Source organism: Anguilla rostrata, chromosome 18 (genome assembly GCF_018555375.3).
Source record: "Anguilla rostrata isolate EN2019 chromosome 18, ASM1855537v3, whole genome shotgun sequence".
Classification (NCBI taxonomy): Eukaryota; Metazoa; Chordata; class Actinopteri; order Anguilliformes; family Anguillidae; genus Anguilla; species Anguilla rostrata.
In genome coordinates this window covers 9,633,415-9,655,750 of record NC_057950.1, presented here as the reverse complement: position 1 = coordinate 9,655,750, position 22,336 = coordinate 9,633,415, and the positions used below count along the sequence as shown (strand labels likewise).

Genomic DNA, 22,336 nt, shown 5'->3' with positions numbered 1-22,336 from the left:
CAGTAGTTTGAGAGGTTGGGTCCTGGGAATCAGAAAAGGCCCAAATATAACGGAGGAAGAAAGCTCACGTAGGAGTTTGCATTGTACAGTGCGAAACCAAACCCACAGAACCAAACCCGCAGCATGGACCCAAACCTGCAGAACCAAACCTGCAGCACCAAACCCGAAGCACAGAATCAAACCCGCAGAACCAAACCTGCACCCTCTACACTGGAACTCGGGGCCTGTTTCTTATTTTGTCTCTTCTCCTGCTGACAGTTTCTCAGGAGCTGGGGCTGGCCTGGGGGCTCCGAATTCCTCCTGGGGTTGCTAGGCGCCCTGCTCCCTCTGACCTTAATCACATCCTTCTTACTCTCTCTTCCTCTCATGAATGCATACATACATTTAATAATTATAATAATTTTTGAATGACAGTTATCTAAAACGTGTAGGCAGTAACATATAGGCATTGTGGGAAATACTTTCATGTGGCTGTGGATTTGACAGTAGTTTTTCCTCTGCTCTGAGGCAAGCAGCACACTGGACGTTTCTTTTGTACTACATTACCCATCAACCCACATGCCAGGTGTGAGGGGATGCAGCATGGTACCCTGGACTGTCCCATGTGCCAAAGAAATCTATGAACTCTATGAGTGAAAGCTGCAAAATGTAATGCCACTTCAGACATGCATACGCAAACACACACACAGACACACACACAGGATCTTGCTGAGAAGACTTAAACTTGTGTAGAAGTTGTGCATTTGTCTGTTCAACAGCTCCCCCATACACACATGCACACACACACACACACTCACACCCACATGCGCAGACACACACACAGTAATAATGCTACTCCCACTCCACCCCACCCCACCCCACCTCCCTATCCCATAATTCACAATTTCCCAGTGAGTTTAGACGGTGAGCTCACTGCTGGCAGTGTTTTCACCTGCTGCTACCAGAGCACTGAAAGGGAAACATGCTGTTCTGAGAATTGGATCACACAGGTTCCCCGTCATTTTGGGTGTGCCTTGGTCATTTGCAGGATGGATACTCCTCAACTCTTTCTCTCTATCCTCACCCCCTCCCTCCCTGTCATGTTGCCCTGGTTTCAAATGACCGCACTTTGGGGGACGATTAAGGGTAGACTCAAGCCACAACCCAAAGGCTTAGCTGTACTGTTGACTAAATGGAATGAATGGCTTGTTGTTCGTGGATATTGAATACTGTGGCGCTACACAGGACGTAGGCACAGGAAGTCCTGCTACTGAGTGGTAACCGTCATTAGGAGTGTTAGTGCAACAGTGATGAGCGAATCATTGGTTCCTCCAGCAGTCCAGCGCTGGCTCTCCCCAGAGGCAGAGCTGCAGTGTTTGAGTGTTTTCACTGATGCCGAGCCGAGGGCCGGGCAAGTGTCAGAATGATTCAGCAGAAGCGGACAGAGGTGCCTTTTTTTTTTTTTTTTTTTACCAGCTGAAATGTTTAATCTGTTGCTCTGTCTGTTCAGGCCCTCTGCCCATAAACCCACAGCTCTGTGTCTCTCTCTCTCCCTCTCTCTCTCTCTCTCTCTCTCCCTCCCTCCCCCTCTCTCTCTTCTGACAAGCAGCCAGGAGCTATGGCCGCAGAAGAGGTAACGTGTGTCCCCTTGTCTGTCTCCGGTTGCGGGTTCTGTTTGGGGGACGGCACAATCTGCAGCATGTGATGGCTAGAGTGATGTCAGACCATAGTCGGCTTCATTTGTGTTGTGATTGGTTGGATTGCCTCTAATTCTTCTATCTCATTTTAATTTATTTTTTTTAAATGCGTTAATCTTTTTACACTGCATTTAATCTGTTTGATGGGGGAATACGCAAGGTTCTATGCTCTAACCTGTTAGCTTAGACTTTTTGCTGCTTGATTAAAAGAAAAAAAAGAATCTGCTTGCATTTTTTTTTGCTTTTTATTCTGAGTCAATCTGCTGTACAGAGGAGAGGGTTTTTATGTCCTCTCTGCAGGGAGAAGGAGATCTGAACCCATGCGGATGTTGTAGCGATCAATGTCAGTTGCGTCTCTGTAACCTGAGGCCCTGGCCAAGTCCAGTTCTCATTGGTCCATTGCGGTGGTTCGCAGTTTCTCATTGGTCCATTTTGCAGCAGGCTGTAAAAAGGAAAGTTAAATAGAAGGAGGCATGTGGCAGTGGGAGCTCCGGTCTCTGCCTGACTCGCTGTGGGCTCCGTTTGGATCACATTATTGATTTACGCTGCAAATCCTGGGGCTCTGAATATCCGCACTTTGTGTGGTGTAAATATAGCAGGATGTGCCCTCAAGCAGTTTGGGTGGAGTGCCTGCTGCTTGAAGGTGCAGCAGTGGCACTCCATCCTGGACTTTATGGGAGCTCCAACTTAATGGCGAACCGTTTCCTAATCATTATCCCAGACAGGTACTATAAAGCTACTGCAAATGACCATATCCGTACTTTCCCATCCCAGAACGCTTCAGCTCCTGCTGATTTTAGCCTTTGGGGTCCAGATTTATCTATGATTCGGTTAAAGAACCACAGCAATAAAACGCTATGCTGGATACCAGTGAATGCTGGGAAATCATTCCCTTTGACGTATATATAACCCAGCCATACCTGCTGCTGTTATACACCCAAGTGAGACCTGTTGCCATTTTCAGGTTTTGTGACTGGCTGACCGTTTCTGTTTAAATGATTAAGCTGAATGTAGAAGCAGATTGACTCAGTAATAAAGGCAGAACTTGGCAGTGGTGGTTATTTTTAAATTATCTTTTGTTGATTGGTTTTTAAAGAAATAACTTAATTCCTTTAACTTAAGGTAGACAAATATTTCTCAAACATTTCCACAAGCTTCCCGTGACCTTGTGACAATGTAATCGCATTGTTGTAATCGTTTCATTAGAATGTTGTGGCAATGCTGTGTTGCATGTTGGGAAATTGCTGTGAAATACTCCAGCGTGTCGATGGGTCACGCTGCTGTAGGAGGTGAGGTCCTTTGGATGAGGCGGTTAAGGGAGGTCCTGACTCACTGTGGTCATTAAAAACGAAAAAATTAATTTCGAAACTAGAATATACATTCCTGGCTATTATTAGCATTATTTTACCTGGCCAGGTGTCCCACAGAGTTGGCTTTGGAATTAGCACATGCACAGCGAGCCATCTGGCACAAAATGGCTGCTGTGCTGCATGTGCTTTTCTCAGCCACAACTAAGGGCTGTCTAACCCGAACTGGATAAGCCTGTGCGGCAGGCATCCATTCATATTCTGTTACTTCCTCTTATTGTGTTATTTTACAAGTCAGGCGACATCATCCAAAGACCAGCTCCCAGAAAAATGGGCTGAAGCTTATGCTGCTGTAATTTAAAAATGTTCACTTTTTGGGAATATATTTTGGTCATTATTTGTTGATTGTTGATTTTTGTCCACTGCTGTAAATACTGTGCATTTCCATTTCCTATCAGTTATGTCCTATTATCCTGTCATGTCCTATTTGTTTTTTTCGCTCGTATGCGAACATTCCTGTTTTAATCGTTATCTCTACACAGCAAGTCAAAGATGCTCTGGCTTTTTTTGTTGTTAGCAGTAAGTGGCTGTGTGCGTTGTGGAGGGAGAAGCAAATGTGTGTGCGTGTGTTCGTGAGCGCACACCTGAGCTCGGTGCTGGTTTTGTGGACGGACCACAGGGCGGGACCGTACCTTAGCTGTGTCTGCCCTCTCCTTCCTCTCCCCCCCTAATGGAGTTTGTCCAAGAGAGGCTCTAAGCTGCTTAGCGCACTAGCGTCGAGCTGGCGGAGCGGCCCGGTCACCTGGCCGTCTCACCCAGGAAGCGCTGAGCTTCCGCCCGCCCATCTGCTCAAGGTCAAGCCCCCCCCGCCTCCCCCCCCCCTCCCCCCAAGACCAATCATTTTGAGGCTTTGGGGTCACCTGACCTAGTTCTGAAACCATTCCCCACGCAGCCCAACGGGATTGGGCCTGCAGAGACCAGATACTGTGTTAAAAAAAACAGTGAGGGCCATGTGTTTTCAGTTACTTCCTTTTTTCTCCTCTTCTTAACACTCACGCCATGCCCCCCGCCCACTCACCTCATGCAGGGATGATTTGGGAGCGGACAGTTATAGGGAGGACCAGGAAGGAATGTGCAGAATGTTGGTTTTTTTTTGTTTTTTTTCGTGCTTGTATGTCCATCTGTGTTTGGATGGACGGTGGTTGTTGATCTCGGAGAAAAACATGGGTTCGGCGTCGAATCCCTTTTTTTCCCCTCCAGTTTATTATGATAGTTTTCACTAATATTCTCACCCAACCCCACCCCACCCCACCCATCCCTCCCTCTCCTCCCCCCCTTCTCCTTTCTTTATTACTCTCTCCTCATCTCCTCCTCCCCCACGCCTGTTCACTCCTTCTCCTGTTCTGTCCATCGCCGCCCCTCTCGCCCTCCCTCCTCCTCCCGTCCAGGCCGCTCTTCCCTCTTCCCCTTCGAGGACGGTTTCCTGGACGACGGGCACGGGGATCAGTCCATGACCCCCGGCATGGGTTCCCCCACGCGCTGCCAGAACGGCGAGAGGATCGAGCGCTATTCCAGAAAGGTCTTTGTGGGCGGCCTTCCTCCGGACATCGACGAAGGTATGACTCATTAACCGAATTATTTACCGGCTGTTCTTATTATTTTCCGTTTTTTTTTGGAGAGGGTGTTAGAACAGGCAGTGGGCTTACTCCAGAAGGCCAGGCCCGTTGGTGAACCAGTGTCCGGCTACAATGTTTCCCTAGCGATGTCACCATGTCAGACAGGCGAGGTGACTGCAGTGCGTTGTACGCTGGTGGTGAGGTCACGATGTAGAAGAAAACAGTGAATGATATCTGGGACTCTGCGGTGGTTATTTTAGGAAGAGCTGCGTCGTGAATTCTCAGCAGATGACTCCACGGTGACGCGGTCGGCCTGCAGTCTGTGATACTGCCAGAGGGGGCAGCGCGACGCACCCAATCAAAACAGCTGCGTGTATGCCCACGTCACCTGGTGGCAGACGATCTGTGTTTTAATGATGTGACCTGAAAAGCCCCTGCGAATCCTGTATAGAATGACATGTTAAGTGCCACATCCTGTACTCAGCAAGGCAGCTCACTCCTTTTTGTACCTGAATTCCTGTTTAACTGTCAGAATGAAACGGTGTTGCCAAGGAAATTTCCAGCGAGGGGTTTGGCTGATTAGGGTCTCCCATTAGCAGAACGCTATACAAGGAACTGTGCGGAAGCCCAATTTAACTCGGTTACAGAAGACACCCAGAGCCCTTTTCACAGAACAACTCGATCCTGGTAATGCTGGGCTGAGAAGTGTTTTCAGTCCGGTTATTTTTGTGTGAGCCCGCCCTTCTCCTGAATGACATTACTGTTTTAGCGAGTGACCCCCCAGCCCCCTCTCCTGTTTGCGTCCGCAGACGAGATCACCAACAGCTTCCGTCGCTATGGACACCTGGTGGTGGACTGGCCCCACAAGGCGGAGAGCAAGTCCTACTTCCCACCCAAAGGTAACAAGGAGCCCTTTCAGCACCCACAGGCCAGGCTGTTTACCCAGCACTCTGCACAAACAGGAAATCAGCCAATCACAGCCTGCGCGTTTCTAATTGTGTCTATTTGCGGACGTACGCGCGCGCGTGCGCACATAGGGCAGTGTGCGTGTGCGTGTGTGTGAGTGTGAGTGTGTGTGTGTGTGAGTGCATGTGAGCGTGTGAGTGAGCATATAGGGTAGTGTGAGTGTGTGTGTGTGTGAGTGCATGTGAGCGTGTGAGTGCGCACATAGGGGAGTGTGAGTGTGAGTCTGTGTGAGTGTGTGTGTGCGCGCATGCGACCGCGTTCCCCTTTCAGAGTGACACACACACCGCTCATATTTGAAGTGTGAATTAGCACTTGAGATGTGCAGCGTCGGCTTCGGGGAGCAGCTGAACTCAGAAGGACCCGCCGGTCCCCGGGCTGTGAGATGATGACATCATGATTTAGGTTAGCGGCAGGCCGCGAGCGCAGCGGCGCGCTGGCGACTGTCGGAAAGCCATATACGGTGAACGGCGGCCGCCGGCCTCCCCTGGCGCAGAGCGAGGGATGCCGTGTCGCCTGGCGAATGCTGGAGGGAGGAGGAGGGGGGAGGGAGGCGGGGGGGGGGGTGCCTTCCCCAGTTTTCCAGAGGAAGTTTAATTTGGCCCGGGGATCACAGTCCTGCGTAACTCCGCCCCCTTCAGACGGCAGCGCGGAGCGGCGCGTCGTATCGAGCGCCCGGCTAAAGCAGGGCTGGAAATGGCTGGAATTCCTGGAGCAGATGGTCATGCGCCACATCTGGCAGAGCTGTGAAAGCTGGCCAGCCCTTTTAAAAATGCTGCTGTTCTTCCATTCAAACGGGACCCTCCAGGCCGAGGGCTTCTCGGAAAAAGCGCCCTTGTACCGGAGCGCCCTGCCCGCCTCTCCACACGTCCGTGATGGGCGTGTTCCTGGCGTGTTCCTGGCGTGAACAGCGTGTTCCATGTTCCTGCGTGCCGTGACACTTTGGGGTCCGCCTGTTTCTAACGCCTTTGAAGGCAGGGCAGTTAGAGCTGCGGTTTCCCCGTTTGTGAATGATGTGCCTGGTTGTGCTGCCACAGCACGGCAGTGTGAATTAAGTGGCCATGCTGGGGAAGACACTAGTGTGAATTCCTTGCCTCCGACAGTGGAATAACATGCTCAAACACCAGGAAAATTAGCGTGATTACTAACAGTAATGTTTGGCTTTTGAGTGACCTACAGACAAACTCCAGTTTGTGAGCCGGAACCGTGGTTGTCGGTCTATATCTTCACCCACAATGCTCTGGGGCAGTGACTCTTGCGTCTCACGCCTACTTCTATCTCATTAGGTCCTCTGGGCACTGAGTTATTTCTGACCATCAGAGGACGTTGTGTTCTTTCAGACCGGGTGTCCATACTGGGACGTCCCACGGGATGAGAGACTGCTCGTCCCCTTTTCGCTGGAGCAAAGTGGCACAGCGCACAGGGGCACCTCTGTTTGGGACTATTACCCACAATCCATTTCTGTCGCACAGTGCACGGAGCAGATGGGGTTTTTGGGTGCTGTTTGTCTGCTTTTACATGGCTCTCTGTGTCTGAGATGTGTGGGGCAGGGCTGGTTGAGGAGATCTCTGTCTGAACTTTGCATTCGTATTGACCTTTGTTTGTGGTTTCAAAGCAGTCGGGCGGCTTTTCTTCCGTGGAAGTTAGGGTGTCAGTAATTTTGGTCGTGTGTCGGCCGGCCGGCTGTTGGACGAAAAGACAGGTTTCTCTTCCTCTTTAAATTAAGTTTCGGGCTTTTTTTTTTTTTTGGTGCAGTTTCCACACTTTGAGAAATACTGCTAGTGTTTGGGGTCGGGGGGGAGGGGGGGGGTGTAGGGGGGGTTGCAGTCGGTGTTTTTCTTCTCTTTATTTTAGAATTAAAGAGGCAGAACCACCGAAAGGCAGCTCAGCCAACCCCTTACTGAAAGCCCCAGAATTCCCTCTCCCTGTGATGTTAAACTGCTTTTTGAATTATTTCAGCTGGCAGAGCTGTAGTACTGCTCTCCCCTGCTCTTCCCTGCTCTTCCCTGCTCTTCCCTGCTCTCCCCTGCTCTCCTCTGCTCTCCTCTGCTCTCCTGTGCTCTCCTCTGCTCTCCCCTGCTCTCCCCTGCTCTCCCCTGCTCTCCTCTGCTCTCCTCTGCTCTCCCCTGCTCTCCCCTGCTCTCCCCTGCTCTCCCCTGCTCTCCCCTGCTCTCCCCTGCTCTCCCCTGCTCTCCCCTGCTCTCCCCAGGTCTCCCCAGGTCTCCCCAGGTCTCCCCTGGTCTCCCCTGGTCTCCCCTGCTCTCCCCTGGTCTCCCCTGGTCTCCCCTGGTCTCCCTGCTTCCCTGGTCTCCCCTGCTCTCCCCTGCTCTCCCCTGCTCTCCCTGCTTTCCCTGGTCTCCCCTGCTCTCCCCTGCTCTCCCCTGGTCTCCCCTGGTCTCCCCTGCTCTCCCCTGCTCTCCGGGATGCGTTTCATGTCTCCTCAGCGCTCTGTAAATCTGCGGAGGAGTGCGCTGCTGATCTGTGTGCTTTTCTTCTGAAAGATTGAGTGTTTCTGGACTCTGGCCCATCTCAGATCCTGAAATGAAAGATCATATCTGTTCTTAATACTGTTTAAAAACTTCAAGAAAGTGATATAAATACAACAGTGCACAGTTCAGGAAAGATTAGCCAAGCAAATTGCTGTATATATATATATACTACCTCCTAGGTTAGTCTGTGAACCTGTGTCCTGACTCTGCACCCCTGTGTCATTAGTCTGTGCCCCTACACTAAATCTGTGCCCTTATGATCGAGCACTGCTCCCTCATGCCTTGAGTATGCTCCCTACACCCTCAGTCTGCACCCCTGTGCCCTGAGTATGCACCCTACACCCTTGGTCTGCACCCTTGTGCCCTGAGTATGCACCCTACACCCTCAGTCTGCTCCCCTGTCCCCTGAGTATGCACCCTACACCCTTAGTCTACACCCTTGTGCCCTAAGTATGCACCCTACACCCTTGGTCTGCACCCTTGCGCCCTGCATATGCACCCTACACCCTTAGTGTACACCCCTACACTCTGAGTGAGTGTGTGTGTGCATAACCTGGGGCGGGGCCTGTAACACATGGCGGCGCAGGCTGAGTGGGAAGGCCTGGGGGCGTGTGCAGGAGCCGTAAATCAGCGGGATACGCGGCTCTGCCGTGCGCCTGTGCCGAATCCTCCGCCCGGGGAAGAGTACACCGTGTTCCCGGCCCGCTCTGCGGCGGCGTCCTCCTCCTCGCACGCCCCCCTCGCTCTCTCTCTCTGCTCGAACGAGGAGTCGCACACCGACCCAGGGAAAGTGCAGAGCGGTGCATTTCCCTGCACACCGACGCCCGAACGGAAGCAGGAAGCATCAAGACGTTTAAATACTTCTGTGCTTACCGCTCTCTGCTCTGAAAGAAAAGGGCCTTCTGTTACCTTCTGGTAGTAGGTCAGTGTATTCGTCTGTTGCTGTAATTGTTGCAGTAGCAGCTTATATTACCCACAATGCACCAGGCTTTGTGGGCTGTGTAATCCAGCGGCTGGTTGAATGACAGGAAGGGAGACGTGCTGCTTCCGAACAGCGAGGAGATGCAGGCTCTGAATCGATTTCCCTGCTCAGTCTCTCAAACGGCTGGAACGGGATGGCGGTTTGTTAAAAAAAAATATACACTAGCAGATGTATTTGGACTGAGGCATACCGCCATGTTCTTTTTTTGTTCTGTTTTTCTTCCGAGTCCTCCTTGTTTTGATCTCTGAAATGATAGCCTGATACACTAGCCTGCACCGCCGAGCTCCGCCCACACATCGCAGCGTTTCCCATACATGGTCAGACAGTGTCCATGTGGAAGTACCGGCGCAGAAGGGCACTGTTACGTATGCTAATTAAAGCGCATAGTTTTTGCGCATAATTTTACGGATGCGTATGCACTGCAGCGTTCCATTCCTGTGCGGTGTGGGAGAGAGAGACTCCTGGCTGGTTGGATTGACGTTGGTGAACCCTGGGAATTGTAGTCATCCAGTTAGAAACCTATGAGGGCCAGGCCGTTGGTCTTTGTGATGTGGCACCATGATCATTTAATTGACTCCCTGGTAGAGCCGGGGAAAGCGACAGGAGAGTGGTCTGCCTGAGAATGCGTGTGCTAAATTTCACAGTGAGCGAAAGCAAGAGAGAATGGGGGAGAGAGCAAGAGATAGAGAGGTGTAGATGGAGTGAGAGAGATAAAAGGAGAGGGAGAGAGGAGCGCGCGGACTTCGTGCCTTGGCCGCCGGCCGTGTCGCTTGAGCGAGCTCTGGGCCGGCGCGTGCCCTTCTGTTGTGCGGCTCTGTTTGTTTTCGGTGGAGGCGCCCCGGCGGGCGAGCGGGTCTCTAATGCGCTCCGGTCACGGCGCCTGGGCGCGGTCGCGCCGCCCTCTCCGGCTCCGCCCCCGTCCCGGCTAATGGGCCCCGGAACGAGGCTCCCGCTGCCGGCCCCCGGTCCCCAGCCCGCTCCGGCGGCACTTCGGGGCTCGCGGGAACAAAGACGAGGGCGTGGGGTCACCGCTGACGCACGGTGATGATGTCACCGTGACCGACTGCAGGGCTCATCTCTTCTGTCTGCTGTCGTGAGCTGCTGTCCTCTCCTGTCAGGGCTGGTTTATTTTTTTGCTGAAGCGCCTGAGACTGCAGATGGGCTTTATAGAGCTGAGCTCAAGTGACAGGATCAGGCCGTACAGGGGCTGTGTGAAGGTCTTTGATTAACAGTGTGAAACTGTAGTTAGAGATACTTCTTTAACCTTTATTTTTACCAGGCAGGCCAATTAAGATTGGAGTCTCATTTGCAACGATGGCCCGGCTTATTTACATGACCCGTGACCTGAAGTTTTGTGGCTTAATTCAGTCGGGGAGGATTCTGGGAATCGGAATGTTTCGGAGGCGGCGAGTCACGAGTCGGACGGCCGCGTGACCCGCGGGTGTTTGGCGGTTGACTGCGAAGCCGGAGACCCTCCTCGCGCGGTCCTGTCGCCGCGCCGATCGAGCTAAAGGTCAAAGTTCGCCCCTCTAAAATGGAGCTGGCTTTCGAAAGCAGTCTGCTGAACAAAAAAATATGACCCCCACCCCCCTTACAAAAAACTGCCACAGCTTCACTCCCATCGATTCTTTCCTGTATTTATTGCATTTGATTTTAACGTCTTTATTTACTGCTGTAACTGACCCTCTCGTCCTTCACTTAAGTTCAGCGTGAATTTCCCTTTGGAGCCAGTTAGAGGTGACGTTCACGGGTCTAAATAACACTGCTGTAGTGTAGAGGTCTGTAGAGGCATCATTGTGGATGGCTAGTCACAGTCCAGCCCTGATACCCCCCCCCCCCTTGTCCTGTTTCCTAGGATACGCCTTCCTGCTGTTCCAGGAGGAGACCTCTGTACAGGCCCTCATAGACGCCTGCATCGAGGAGGATGGCAAGCTCTACCTGTGTGTGTCCAGCCCCACCATCAAGGACAAACCGGTGAGTTTAACAACACTGCTGCCAGTCTCACCATTGGACGGCCAGTCTGTCAATCAAAATAAATCCTTAAGGTCCCTGATAGGCAGTCAAAAACATAAGATATTGTGATGAGAAAAAGCCATTCAGCCCATATAAGCTTGTCATTTTCCTCTTAAAGCAACTCAAAAACATGTAAAACATGTCTAATTGTTTGCCAAAGCATTAAACACATTCAGGAAATTTGGGGACTTTTCCTACTTTAGCTCACCCTTAGTGGCAGACTGGGGAGTTGTGGGGCTCTCCGTATTGGTACAACAGACAGGATCAGCCAACCTCTCTCCTCCTTCCTTTCGTCCTTTCTCTCCTCTCTCCCCATCTTCTCCTCTCTGTCTTCTGTTGTTCAACGATTCGAAGATGCGTTCTTCTCCATTCTGTTTTGCCTGTTCTCTTTCACCTGTCATCTCTCTCCCGCCTCCCCTTCATCTCCTCCTCTTTCGTCTGCTTGCTCCGCCCCCCTGTCACCTCTTTGATTCGCACTTCCTGTTTTGAGGCAGCCGTCTGTCTCTAATGCGGAGCAGCGGCGTCTCGGCCCTGCAGGTCTGTCCGGGGTCATTAACGAGCTCTGTTAAGCGTTTAATTAAGTCCTTTCTTCCTGCCGCCGGCCCTAATGCACCCTGGGAGCTCTGAGCAAACAGTGACCCCGGGCGCCACTTCCTGCGTTCCACTTCCTACCGCTCCCCCCCCCCCCCCCCACCCACCCCCCTCTGTGCAAACAGAGATCCCTTTTAGCTTGGGAAGGAGGGACAAACACACCCTGCCTCCACCTGGCCCTTTAACTGTGAGCGCTGGGAGGGGGGGAAGGGAGTTCCTGTTATCCTGTATTAAACCTGTCTGCCCCTTCTAATTAGGCTAAAAACCCCGGTTTCAAAACACCCCCGCACCGTACAATTACATCACCTTTTCAGTAGAGCTCTCGCCTTGTTGTGCAGCAGTGGAGTTCAGGCTTTACGAAGGTAAAAGCATGAATCGGCTGTCTGTGTGAGTGTGCGTGTGAGTGTGTGTGTGTGAGTGTGGGCTTGTAACCTGAAGGTTGCAGGTTTGATTTTATGGTTACTGTGTAGAAATGCTGAAAGTTGTGTAATGTAATATTCATTCTTCCGCCACAGGTTCAGATTCGGCCCTGGAACCTGAGCGACAGTGACTTTGTGATGGACGGCTCCCAGCCCCTCGACCCACGCAAGACCATCTTCGTGGGGGGGGTCCCCCGGCCCCTTCGTGCAGGTAAGAGGGGCGGGCCGGTCTGCGTTTGGAGGTCTGTAACGCTCCTGTGTGGGGTGGTTCTGAGGACACTTCCTTGCCCGCAGTGGAGCTGGCCATGATTATGGACCGTCTGTACGGAGGAGTCTGCTACGCCGGCATCGACACCGACCCCGAGCTAAAGTACCCCAAGGGGGCGGGGCGCGTGGCCTTCTCCAATCAGCAGAGCTACATCGCTGCCATCAGCGCCCGATTTGTCCAGCTGCAGCACAACGACATTGACAAGCGGGTGAGTGCCTGGCTCATGAACCTGTGCCTGTCTGTGTGTGTGCGAGAGAGGGAGAGGGAGAGGGAGAAAGAGAGCCAGACAGACAGGCACTCTTCGTGTTGAATCATGGTCAGTGTTGTTTATCTCATAAACAGCTCTCGCCTGGTTTTTTATTATATCTTAACCTCCAAAATTATACATCCACAGTCAAGTCCCCCCCCCCCCCCCCCCCCAATCAAACCATTAATTTCAAACCTACAGTAGAAACAGGATTGCATTCTATGCAAACAAACTGCCTATATAATCATGGCAGTTGGTGGTTGGAAACCTGACAAATGCTAGTCTGGGAAGATAATTATATGACCTTCCTGTTACCATGGATACGTCCGTCCGCTGCTGTTCCACAGGTGGCAGCCGTCCCCTGGTTATATTCAGTCTGTTACACACGAGCTAACTGGCCCGTGACCAGCCAGGACCCAGGGGTCTGCCACTGCCAGGGCAGGTACAAAGTGCCTGAGCTGGAGTGGTCCAGCAGGTTAACCACTTGGGGCCTCCTTTATAAAACTTCATGGTGGTCCTACTCTAAAAGGCCATGTACGCACAAAAGAAGAAAAGTGCGTACGGTCAAAAAAAATCCTGATTTATAAAACTGTGTGGACACTCACCTGCACCTTGAAATCTTTTCATACGTGCATGAGCCCAGTATCCCACCCTGTTAACTCCCACATTTAACCATAAATGGTTAATGGAACACCCACTGTGAATACTGATATGCATATAAATCAGCTTGTGGGTAAATGCAGTGTGAAATTGAGACGCCCGTTCTGGAGGTAGAGGCCAGATGGGGCCACATCGTTCGGTGGATAGTCCAGGCGTAAACAATGCAAGAAAGTCTGTGAGTGGCACATTGTCACAGCAGCCAAATCATTTTAGAAATGAAAAAAAGAAGTGATGGGATATTAAAGTGGATACAAAGATGCAAGGAAGCGCAGTGGTGTCACTGGTGATATTATCGTTTTTCAGACGGATAATATCTGGGTGCTTAAATATGGACTTTCAGAAGAATGCCAAAAAGACTAACTGCTCGGGCCTGGATATTCCTCTGACCAGGGATATTAAGTGAAACGGGTCTGTAGGACACTGATCTGCATTTCACCACTTTGCCATCGGAGTCACCATTCCCAAAGTGCGTGTATGTACGGGTCATAGTTTATAGTGTAAATGTGCGCATTTTCTGACACGGAAGTTTGGAAAAAAAAAAAAAAATCTCAGATCTGCAGGGAAAGTGGCCGTTTGTAAAAGAGGCCCTTGCAGTTACCCGGGTCGCCATGGCATTCGTTCCAAACGCGGTTTTGGGCGGTCTGCTGTTTGGTTTGACTCCGTTCCGACTGGTGTGGTCGGCTTGACTGTGCAGGTTTCTTAAGTTCTGTGTGTGGTGTAGGGTTTCCCCCTGGGGCCTGCAGTGTCTCTGTGTGTACGGTTTCTCTCAGCTGTGTGCTGATAAGCGGAGCAATGCGCGGTTTCTCTGTAATGTGTCCAGTTTCTGTGTAACTTAGTTTCCCTTCACGGTGTATAGTTTCTGGGTGCAATAGCTTCTCTATGCAGTGTAGGGTTTCTGTCTTCTGCATTTCTCCGCATAGTGTAGTGTACAGTTTCTCTGTGCACGGTGTAATTTCTTTGCGCGCTGCCCTGAGTCCAGTGTTACGTCACCTTTAGGTACAAAATAAGATGGCGGAATAATTTTGTATCCGTGTAATTAACCGGTTGATCCGCCCCCTCGTCCGGGTGATTGAGCGTTGCGTTTAACGCTGCATTTAGCCACTCCCTCAGACCAAATCTTAACAGGCGTCGGGATGCTGACAGTTTGGTCTAAAAGTAGCTGGAAGGCGTTCACTGCAGGTGGTACTGAACACGCTGTTCACCCCAGAACGCTTAACACGTCTGTTTGTTGTGTCTCATGGGTGCCGAGACCGTATTTAGCCTTTCCAGCAGATTTTAATTATAGATACAAGCCAGATATTTAAAAAAGTGTCTTCTCTGAAAATCTCTACTTTGGTGTGCTTTTTTCATAACCAGTAGGTGTCCGTCATGAAAGTCTCCCGTTGATCTATTCGGACGGCAGGCTGGTGAAATCCTCTCGCTTAAGTTCCCGACCGACGTCGTTTTCCTCGAGCCTTCGTTCCGTGCGAGTCCCAGAATGCATTGCTGCAGCCCCTTCTCCCTTTGTTATCCGGTATTACTTCACCCGTTTTGATTAAGCGTGCCTTTTGTCGGGTTTGTCAGTCGGGAACAATGTCGGGAGCCGAGGCGGGGTTTCCGCGCTCCGGGCCCGACGGCGTCCGCGGCGCGTCTCCCGGACGACGCGGCGCGGGGAGGAGGGCCCTTTATTGCTCCTGTCTGGCCGCCGCGGCGGAGATTTGTGCGCCGACCTGGCGCTCTCCGCTCTGACCGCAGCTGTTCCAGCCGAGGCGGGTCGCCATGGCGATGGGGGGGGGCCGGGCTCGCGTTGCCTGGAGTCCTAAGGCCAGCGGAGAGAGAGAGAGGGGGGAAACGGGCGGGGCGGGTCCGGCTCAGAGCGTTCGGCCGCAACTTGCCGCTAACGCTGACCCTCGGCCGCTGGTTCTCTGCTTCCGGAGGCGGCGCTAGCAGAGATGGCCGCTGGAGGCCTGCTGTTATTCGAGGAGGAAGGTGAAGCTGAGCGGGGCGTGCGAGCTCGCGTTTGTGTTAGTGTTTCTCCGCTCTCCTCGTCTGGCTGCCTGCGATATCTCCTGCTCGGTGCGGGAGCTGCTCTATCACTGCCACACACTCGCACTGCAATATAACATGCTCACTATAGGGAGGGCTGCCTTTCATTAAGATTCACACAGTGAGAGGGGCGGTAGAAGGAACAGGAGAGACGGTGAGAAATGGGGGAGAGAGAGAGATGGGGAGAAAAGAGAAGCTGCTACCAGAACAACGATAGACGAATAACACTTCACATGTAACCCTTGGATGCCTCACTGGACACACAGACGCACGCAGACGCACGCAGACGCATCAGACCGAGGAGGCGCGGGGCGTAGAGCTGCTTTCCTGCACATTGAAACATCAGCTGAAAACGCCGTGTCCTGTCTCTGCTGCCCCCTGCAGGTGGAGGTGAAGCCCTACGTGCTGGACGACCAGCTGTGCGACGAGTGCCAGGGGGCGCGCTGCGGGGGCAAGTTCGCGCCCTTCTTCTGCGCCAACGTGACCTGCCTGCAGTACTACTGTGAGTACTGCTGGGCCAGCATCCACTCCCGCGCCGGCCGCGAGTTCCACAAGCCGCTGGTCAAGGAGGGCGGCGACCGGCCGCGCCACGTGTCCTTCCGCTGGAGCTGAGGGGCCGTGGCCCCGCCCCCGCCGCCCCGCTCACCGCCCCGACACCTCGCCCAGCGTCCCCGGGACAGTGCTGCACCCACCGCCCCCCCCCCCCCAACCCATAATCCCCCACCTCTACCACAGCGGTGATAGCGACTCGGCACACCCCTGCCTTTTTGTTTTAATTACTGTTCTCAGCTCATTGTCCTTAGATGTTATCTATTCAGAAAAAAAACGCAAGAAAACAGCAAGTCAAGTTTATCTGTTGAGAATTTGCACTTTTGGCACTAAAATGTACACAAACCACACATTGGAGAGAGAGAGAGAGAGCCGGGCCTGGTACCAGAACCGGGCTGTTCTGACATCACTGGTCCTGCTGACTAGGTGGTTCAGTCTGCCCCCGTTAGAACCTGCCCCACCTGACTAAAGCCCTAGTGAGAGTATACATATATATATATATGAAAATTATATATTTTTTTGTTTTATATCTATCTATATCTAGATAATTTAATTTTGTGACCGGAGCATGCACTTATTTTCAGAAATGGTAGGACATTGCCCCTAGTAAAAAAAAAACCAATTACCAAAGGTAAAAGAAAATAATAAATTAATTTAAAATAAAAACAAAAATAGGTGGCATAACATGTAGCAAAAAAAGAAAGAAACAATTATTCAATAATCAGTAGTGTGGGTCAGAAACACCCAGATTTAGAATAACAAGCCTATATCTGCTCTCCATTTTGACTTTGAAATATTAATACCTCATAAGCTCAATCAGAATCCTTTTTTTGCTTTTAATGTGTTTGGTTAGTTCTTTTATTTGTATTTTTATCATTTTAGTGTTATGTAAATGTAATGCTGCAATAGCTTTTGCTGCTAAATCCATGGTATACCCTCATGCCATAGTACTTTATTCAGGCTCGTGTGTAACGAAAAAAAAAGGACAAACAGGTGATAGAGGAGTGCACCTTCAGTCGAGGGTAACAGATTAGCATGGAGGGGCGGGGGGGGGGGGCGCCCTGGAAACAGTGGGTGGATGGGGGGGAGGGTGGGGGGGGGGGGGGTGTCGTCCCTGACTGCATGTTTAATTCAATCAGGTTGCTGCATGCAATACAATTTTCAGTATCATGTCTATTATTGGATTCTGCCCACATTGCACATGGCGTAAATTATGTATATGTGAGCACAGCGCAGACCGGATACAGCAGGGAAAAACTGCGCAGACACACTTCTGCAAAGTACACCGCGCCGTAAAATCTGGCCAATCGCGTCGCCGCAGCCCGCTCGGGCTGCTTCTGGCTGCGGAGTCGAGCATTACCACGGTAACCACGGTTTATCATGGGTTGATTAGATGTAGGATATCCTTAAAAAAAACAAAAAACTGTCTGATTAGGTGAAGTACCTTTGCAGTGATTGTTTAATATATAATTGTGCAATTTTTATACAGTACGTAGTTAGATCCGAGTATGTCTAGAACTGTGATTCGCTTTACCTGTTGTTGATGTCTGACATAGAAGTCCTGTGAAAACTTCATAACTAGTGTACACGCATACACACACTCGCACACACACACCATGTTCCATACTTCACACACAGGCACAGTCGCATTCTCTCACACACATGCATGAATGCTTGTGCGCTCACACACATTCACATGCAGGTATAGAGACATTCTCTCACACATGCGTGCGCGCACACATACACACACACCCATGTCAGATACTTCACACAATAGGCACACAAACGCATCCTCTCTTACACGCGCGCGCGCGCGCACACCGATAAGAAGACAATGAGCTGGAGTCTGGAGAAAGGCAGACGTTGTACCGTCGACGTAGCCTAACAGTGTGTCCGCAAACCAAAGAGCTCATGTGATTTAACACTTCGACCACCAACACACTACCATGACGACAGCCGGCAGAGCACCAGTCCAACTGGTAAACGTAGGCTTGTTTGTTTTCTATTTTTGTTGGGAAATAGATTTTTTTTTTTTTTAAAGAAAACAGAAGGCAATAAGGTGAACGATAAAGCAGAAGGAGATGCTTCAGAACTGTCTGTAACAGAGACCTGGTTTATAAACTGAGCTCCGGTCCCGCCCAGCGCACAACGTTGTGTTTCTGTGACGATGACATTGCGATGACGTTGCAAAGCGCTGCCCAGCGTCTGTGCGTTGGCGGGGGTATACCCTGATTTTCCTGGGAAGCTTGAAGTAGAATTATGACCTGCTAAAATGGTAGACTTATTTTCTTTAGCAAAGGGTTGGACATTGGGGTGGGGTTGGGAGGGGGGGGGGGGGGGTTATGAATGCAACATGAAGAATAGTATTGGCTGCTGAACCTGGGTGGGATGGGTGGTGGGGAGGGGAGGGCAGGGGGCAGTATTGTTTTGGGGTGGGGGGGAGGGGGTTGATTATTCTGGTTTTTAGCAGTTCTGTGGGCAATCCAACAGACTACTACAACACCGCAAGTAGATGAGCGCATCACTTCCTGTTTCCTGTGTTGTGATTGTCCCACGTTTGTCCCCTTCCAGACATTTATTTCTTAATTTTATTTGCAAGTATTGGCTTTAGGATGAACATTTTTCGTTTCTGAAAAAAAAAAAAACTAAAATTTAAAAAATAACAAAAATTACTTTTTTACTGATCAAAAAAAAAAAAGATAAAAACAAAACAAAAAAGGCTGTTGATGATTAGTATCCCTAAGAAAGTGAAATCTGGGCCTTTTTTGTGATGTTACTTTCCCAGCCCAGAATGGTTTTCTATGTGTGTTCATTCTCTGGTAAAGACATTTGTTATGCACTACCCTTTGTATCTGGACAAACAGTCAGCTATTTTTTTTGTTAAGAAAAAAAGATAAAGCGTGCTTTCTGACTGACATGATCTTTTGCAATACCTCAATTTTGAAATATAATAGGAGAGAAATTGATATTTTCTAAGTAAGTTTATTCAGATATAAAAATATATATATATATTAATTTAATTCTGCAAGAAAAATGATTTAACAGATGGTTAATTTTATTTTTGTCATGCTTATTTGCTTTTGATTTTTATTTTTGGAAAAAAAACTGAAGGAGCTAGAGCTTTATAACTTTAATATAACGACGTAGTTAGCCGAAGTACAGAGTCTACCTTATTACAGACGGAAAGGATTGCAGAAAGAGTTTAACCCCACGGTGGGCCTACTGGGCGTTTGGATGAAAACTATTGAATGAGAGGTAGAGTTCCAAGGAAAATAAATAAAAAAAGATGACAAGAAGAAAACAATCTCCATTTGGTGCTGAGAAAGATAATTGAAGATACTTCCCTCGTTTTGTATATTTATAATCAATCATTTATTACGCTGACCAGAATTGTGAGAGATCTTCTGTTCATGTTATTTTTTTAAAAGATAACTTTTTTATGTTTCCTACAAGTATGTGCTCCCTTTTGTTTTGTAAATCGACATACCCTGCTTTGTTAACTTGACGTTATTAAAAGAAAAAAAAAAAAAAGACTTTTGAGGGTCCTTGTGAAGGAGGAGAAAAAGAATGTTATTTTTAAAATAGATTCAAAGTGTTTCAGCTGTAACGTGATCGAAAGCCCCTATGGAGCTTTGGGTGCGTGGTGGCCTTTTCACGCAAGACTTGAATTAGTCCCATTTTTTTTAAGGCTAACAACCTCGATTCTTTGTTGTAATGTGCAATACTGTTTGTACTGTTTGTAAAAAAGAAAAAAAAGATGAGAAAAAGAGGCATAAATCTTTATTGCAGATTTATTTTCATTGCAAGCATTGTGATTCACAACAATCATTTTCTACAGTGTATTTACCTAATCTTCGTGCTTAGTACCTTCCAGTAGTAATGTAGCCTTTGTACTGAGAAATTTTTCATTATTTTTAGAGATTTTTGCTAAAAAAAGAAAATGTAAACATATTTACATATTTTTCATTTTTATTTCGTATTTTCTTTACAGACTTATTTCTCAACCATTAATATAGTTGTTTCTGGGGGAGACTTTCATATCTGGTCAATGTCATTAATATTATTTTGTATTTTTACTTGGAATAAATTAATTTTATGATGCTAATTCTTTAAAGTTTATTTTTTCGTTTTTTGTTCATTTATTTGTTTTGAAGTTTAAAAACCTTTGTAATATTGTTACTAAAGTGTCTAGATTTTTGAAATGCAAAGCTTTATGTATTAACTCGCTGATGTGGTTTACATTAGTGTGGCAATGATCTAAAAAAATAATAAGACAAAAAAAACAATTCCGGCTGGTGATGTTAAAGTGATTGGCAATGTAATGAATGAATGGGCAATAAAAGAAGTTAGTCGAGTGGAGTGGACACTCTGTATGTTGTGGTGTTGTGGGAGTGAGAATCCCTTGCTACCCCACCTCGCAGTACAGCTAGCCGCATTGGCCGGGCCATGGGGGTTGGCTGGCACAGTACTTCCACTGACCACGCGTCGAAAACCACGCCCGTCATTCCATCGTTTGTACAAGCCCTGAACCCAGAGCGCCCGCGCGAGGAGGCTGTGACGTTGATGCGGAAGTATTTGACTTGACACCGTTTGACAGGAAGTGCCGTTTCCCTGAATTCCGATTAACATTCCCCTCACAATTTCTATAGGTTCAGTAAAAATAAAAATGTATTCAGTGTTATTTGCAGATTTAGCTAAACTGAGGAGAAAGTCTCAAAGGTATTGTGTCCAGTACGGGGCAAAGAAGCCTCCTTCGGTTCTAGACATTTGATTGGTAGGGAACGAAGTCTGTGTCCTCTCCAGGCCTCTTATTGGTGGAAAAAACATTATATGTGAAGTACTGTGACATGCCCCACACCCCTCAAAAATAGGAAAAAGATTACAGACCTACACAAGGAAAAGAAAGGACTCGGGACAGGCCTAAGGACATCGGCACCAGCTTGTCCTTTTTTCGTACAGGTGATCCTTTGACCCCCTGTCTCCATTTCTCACCATGACGTCGCCAGGTCCCGTGCAGGGGCTGGTGTTAAACTCACACCACCGAAGTATTTTTTCAGTTCATAAGATCTTAATGAGCAAATAACTATAAAAGTAAATGGGTTTTTATTTTTTTTATTTTTTTTTTTTATTAAAAAGGTTTTGTTTCAGGGAGCTGGTATTTGGTGATGGTGAGCATTTTTTATTTCTCTATATGAATATACCTGTATTTTTCCTGTAACACTAGGCTTGGGTAGCACCTCCTCCCCATTCTACCTTGGACATTCTAAGCAAACAGTAGGCCTATCTGTCAATCATGTTGTAAGCTCAAAAAAAAAAGAACATTGAGAAAAAAAAACTGCTCTTTACTAATTGTTTTCATAGACTAACCACTACTTTTAAATGTACTTTTTAAGATCTTTTTTTTTTTTTTTAATTACTTTTTTGGGTGTGATTGCTGGTTCTATATTTGGCGAGGCTTTGAGATTGTTGACTTGGACCTACACTTGTCTGAATCTGCAGTACTACTGTGAATACAACCTGGAGCTCAACCCTGCTATCGCTTATAACTGCTTCAAGTTTGTAGTTCGGACTTTATTTTTCTTCCCTCTCTGTACTAATAAGCAGCTCTTATTAAACGTAGTTGTATGACACACTGGAACTTGTTGTCTCTTGCATGGCCTGCCAACACTCACACTGCTTCCAGGTGAAAAGCTTTGCGCACAAAAAAAAAAAAAAGACAAACTATTTTAGGATGTTGCTTTTAGCATGTATGTCCCTGTAGAAAGATGTTCTGATCTCATTAAAGTAACAGCAGTCAAACTGTTATATGCACATAAACACTTTAGACAGGTTTAGAAACTTGCAACATGCAAGTGTGAAAACTTAATTAGTCCTACTTTGTATGCCCCTCCCACTAACATCATTTTCTTTTCTTCAGACGTCAATCAGCCCAAGTTGTTTTCCTGGTGTCCTGACCTGTAACCTTTAATTATGACATCATCCCAACCTCAGGCCTCTCCCACTGGACTGGGCTGGACACCAACACTAACTCTAACCCCTGCCAGTGTCTTGTGTCTTTAGCCAGTTACTCCATGTCCTCTCTCTCTCTGACCACCACTATGTGTGCACTAGCGGCCAACGTGCTTTTTGACTGTTTGCGGCAAGCTACTGCATTCTCGCCGGAGGGCGGGGGCAGGGGGGACGGGGGGATGGGGAGAATGAAAGTCTTTTTAACGTTTCCAGAAGTGAATCATTCAGATATTCAACAGCGAGCCAGGAGCTGAGATGGCAGCTCTTTAAAAAGCCCTGCATGCCTTCACAGAGCCAGAGAAACAGACTGCGGGGTCCACACAGCACAATGCAGGCACAGAGGAACGTCCTGCACTGTTATACTAACAGACCGCACACACAAGCAGTCCTACTCTAAACGCTACCCTGTAAAAAAAAAAAGGTTTTTGGATGAAAGATGATGCAAGCAGCACTGAAACATAGCAAGGATCTTCGTTTAAGGATTTACCAAACACTGACAAGAAGCGCTTTCATCTGTACTGC

The 22,336-nt window shown here is 48.8% G+C and overlaps 1 protein-coding gene across 5 annotated transcripts in view; it reads left to right on the top strand.

The window, feature by feature from the left end:
* The window catches only part of cpeb3 (cytoplasmic polyadenylation element binding protein 3), a 40,042-nt gene extending 22,210 nt beyond the window's left edge, over window positions 1-17,832 (top strand). For 4 of the 5 annotated variants that reach the window (XM_064318094.1, XM_064318096.1, XM_064318098.1 and 1 more), the window contains exons 5-11: window positions 1,589-1,612; window positions 4,432-4,599; window positions 5,409-5,498; window positions 10,889-11,007; window positions 12,153-12,267; window positions 12,351-12,532; window positions 15,641-17,832. In XM_064318094.1, coding sequence (XP_064174164.1) covers window positions 1,589-1,612; window positions 4,432-4,599; window positions 5,409-5,498; window positions 10,889-11,007; window positions 12,153-12,267; window positions 12,351-12,532; window positions 15,641-15,868 — 926 coding nt within the window. In that variant the 3' untranslated portion in view covers window positions 15,869-17,832. The remainder of the gene's footprint in view (window positions 1-1,588; window positions 1,613-4,431; window positions 4,600-5,408; window positions 5,499-10,888; window positions 11,008-12,152; window positions 12,268-12,350; window positions 12,533-15,640) is intronic. The other variant, XM_064318095.1, reaches the window with a different exon arrangement.
* Window positions 17,833-22,336: the final 4,504 nt, after the last annotated feature.